We start from the raw sequence: 3,745 nt of genomic DNA on the forward strand, positions 1-3,745 counted from the left end.
TTGAAAATAAAATTTATGATATTCATACAAAAAAAATAAACCAAATTTTATATATTATTAAAAAATATTATTATAAATTCAATATCAAAATTAAAAAGCTATATAGAAGTCTAACATCAATTGTCTAAATTCAGTTATTAAAATGCACTTTTTATACTATTCATCATCAGAAGTTTGATAAAAATTCTCTTGTTCATGAATAGTAATGTAGGCCATACACTTTTCTAATTCCCATATGTACTTATTATAGAAAATCGTGTGGTCTATAGAGTAATGATTAAGACTTAATTATCATGTGGCAACACTCCATGGACACCACAATGGACCCCTACTATTTATTTAATGGCACCACCAAAAGTGAGAACTGACCCACACTCCAATACCATATTTTTGGGAATGATTATTATTTTCCACGAGTCACACACTATGAAGTTAGACACTCAGCTTAATTAGGCTAATTTTTTTTTATATTGGAAGAGTGTGTGAGTTGTGCTTGGTTATGGTGTATACAAGTGTTAGACACAAATGTGGGACAGGGAGAAATCGGACCGTCCGAATTCTTTGTAAAAAAATTCGTTAATCACAAATCGGACCGTCCGATTAGTTTTTGTTTTTTTTTTATTTATTTAACATGAAATCGGACCCTCCGTTTACAGTTTTTTTTTTTTTAAAAAAAAAAAAACTGAAAACGGACCCTCAGTTTTCCATTTGTGTTTTTTTTAATTTTTCAAATAATATTTTTAATTTTGTTGTTACTATCAATAAAATAAATAATAAAAATATTACACGTATTCTGTTGGTATTCCAAACAAAATACCTTCAATATGGATATGTTCAAAAGAACAAAATATGTGTATTAATATTTTTGATAATGAAATAAGACTATATTTGCAGTATCATTTGAATATGTAAAATTAATATAATTTATTATGATTTAAATGATATTGGTTTGATTTTTATTTTTCAATCTAATTTAATTTTATTCAAAGAATTATAATTTGTATTTTATCGATTTAATTTATTAAGATAAAGAGACTCGAATTTGTAATCTTTTAAGTTAATATGAAGAGACTACGCTATTTGAACTATAATTTATTGGCCTAATTCACACACCATTAATTGATGTTAACCTAAGATTAAAATTTTAAAATTACTATATAGTATAGTAGCAAAAACTAAAATTATATAGCCACGCCATAAACGTTTTCAACGGAAACTAACTTCTGTATGGAGACTAACGAGTGTGTGTTAGTTCCTTGCAGTTTCCTACAAAAAACTATAAAAGAAACGTGTGTGTTTATATATAACACTAGCAGCTAGAGGAACATAGTTTCTTAGGTATATCCAGAATCTAGGACCCAAAACCTGTTAGATTTCCAAACTCTGTTCCTTTTTTCTGTTGTGTTTACAATAATGACGGAAAAACCGGACATTGATTCATCCTTGAGTGTCCCTTTGCTAACTGAGTTCAATAAGGGAGCCATAGATGAGGAGAAGCTCATAGACCCTCATCACTCTTCTACCAATACAAAGCCTGCTTCTTTCTTTCACACCACCCTAAATGGACTCAATGCTATCTCAGGTTTTCTTCTTTATGATTCTCATTGTATAAGTGTTTGATTTTTGGAGCCACCATTTTGTAATTACTACATGTTAATTACAATTTACTATGTCCACCATGTGTTTGTGTTTGTGTGTGTGTGTGTGTTTTTTGTTTTAATTTTAAAAGTCGATTATGTTTGTTGACACTTATATGCTGGCTATTATCTTTAATTTTTCTGGTTGTGTAATATAAATGTCTATTTTTTCTGTTGGGATAGAAACTTATACGATGCCATAACGTGTTTTTGTTTGTTTCAGGTGTTGGGATACTCTCAGTTCCATATGCTCTAGCATCTGGAGGGTGGTTAAGCTTAACTCTTCTATTTGCTATTGCCATGGCAGCATTTTATGCAGGTGTGTTGATTAAGAAATGCATGGACAAGAATTCGAACATTAGAACCTACCCTGATATTGGGGAGCTTGCATTTGGTAAAATAGGAAGACTAATCGTGTCGGTGTCAATGTACATGGAACTCTACTTAGTCTCAATAGGGTTCTTGATTCTTGAGGGTGATAACTTGAATGAGCTTTTCCCTAACGTTGAGCTCGAATTGGTGGCTGGTTTAACAATTAGTGGGAAGCAATTCTTTGTGATTTTGGTTGCTCTTATAATCTTGCCTACTGTTTGGTTGGATGATATGAACATGCTCTCTTATGTATCTGCAAGTGGTGTGTTTGCCTCTGCTATTATCATCATTTCGATATCTTGGACTGCGACAATTGGCGGAGTTGGTTTTAGTCACAAGGGAACTCTTCTGAATTTGAGTGGAATCCCCACATCTGTTAGCTTGTATGCATTTTGTTATTGTGCTCACCCTGTCTTCCCTACATTGTACAATTCAATGAGGAACAAACACCAGTTCTCTAATGTGAGTCCTCTGCATCTTTTGAGCTTGTTTTGCATATGATCTGTTTCTTTAGTCCATATGTAGAAAAATTACACTCATTCATAGAAGGAGTATATAACTCAGACTAGTGTATATCCTCATCATTTCTAACAAGAACACGTAGTAAAGATCAGAGATCCGAAAGGCAAAATATTGTTGATAAAAAGTATACATCATGCAGGACTAGCTAATGTAAAATTTTCACACAAGAGGAGTTGTTTTTGTTTCTCATCAAATTTGGTTTTTTTTCTTTACATTGCAGGTTCTATTTGTGTGCTTTTTTTTAACCACAGCTGGTTATGCTTCCATGGCTATAATCGGATACCTCATGTTCGGTCCAAACGTTCAATCACAAGTAACATTGAACCTGCCAATAGACAAATTAAGCTCAAGAGTAGCAATATACACAACATTGGTCAATCCAATATCGAAGTATGCTTTGATGACAACACCTATCACCAATGCTTTGAAAAATTTGCTTCCAAGAAAGTACAAGAATAGATTCACCAAAATTTTGGTCAGCACTATGATGGTAACCAGCACTGTCATTATTGCCTTGACTGTGCCTTTATTTGGGGAACTAATGTCTCTGGTTGGAGCATTTCTAAGTGTCACAGCTTCAATTCTTCTTCCATGCTCATGCTACTTGAAGATTTCAGGAAAATACAGGATTTTGGGGTGTGAAACAATAGCCATAGTGGCTATAATTGTAGCAGCTGTGGTAATTGGAATAGCTGGAACATATACCTCACTCATGGATATTGTGCACCATTTTAATATCTAGTCCTTTATTCCTTTTATTTTTTTTTTTGTAAAATATATTGGCAGGGACCAAAATCATGGTAAAGTAAGATTTGGTGTAGTTTAGTGGATCAATTTTGTAGATGTCCTAACTTGTAAGGATCATGAGTGAATAGGCGCTAGTACATAAGCTGTTCCATTTTTATGTACCTCTAATCATGAGTGGTAAATTTTACTATGATATTATGATAACATAAATGTTTTAAGTATTTAGAAAACATTGCATTCTAATCACATGAACTTGATAAAAATTCAAAGAAGCCATGCCATTTTTTTTACTTTCTAGAATCATTCTTCTACAATACTAAGAGAGCATGTCCTAACTTATGAGTGAATAGGCGCTAGTACATAAGCTGTTCCATTTTTATGTACCTCTAATCATGAGTGGTAAATTTTACTATGATATTATGATAACATAAATGTTTTAAGTATTTAGAAAACATTGCATTCTAATC

The 3,745-nt window shown here is 32.3% G+C and overlaps 1 protein-coding gene across 2 annotated transcripts in view; it reads left to right on the forward strand.

The window, feature by feature from the left end:
• Positions 1–3,508, forward strand: part of LOC107635333 (vacuolar amino acid transporter 1) — a 6,577-nt gene extending 3,069 nt beyond the window's left edge. Inside the window, exons 1-3 of one of the 2 annotated variants that reach the window (XM_016338795.2) lie at positions 1,297–1,582; positions 1,861–2,471; positions 2,752–3,508. In XM_016338795.2, the coding sequence (XP_016194281.1) occupies positions 1,414–1,582; positions 1,861–2,471; positions 2,752–3,273 (1,302 nt within the window). In that variant the 5' untranslated portion in view covers positions 1,297–1,413 and the 3' untranslated portion in view covers positions 3,274–3,508. Of the gene's footprint in view, positions 1–1,296; positions 1,583–1,860; positions 2,472–2,751 lie in introns of those variants that run through there. The other variant, XM_016338794.2, reaches the window with a different exon arrangement.

Source organism: Arachis ipaensis, chromosome B04 (genome assembly GCF_000816755.2).
Source record: "Arachis ipaensis cultivar K30076 chromosome B04, Araip1.1, whole genome shotgun sequence".
Lineage (NCBI taxonomy): Eukaryota > Viridiplantae > Streptophyta > Magnoliopsida > Fabales > Fabaceae > Arachis > Arachis ipaensis.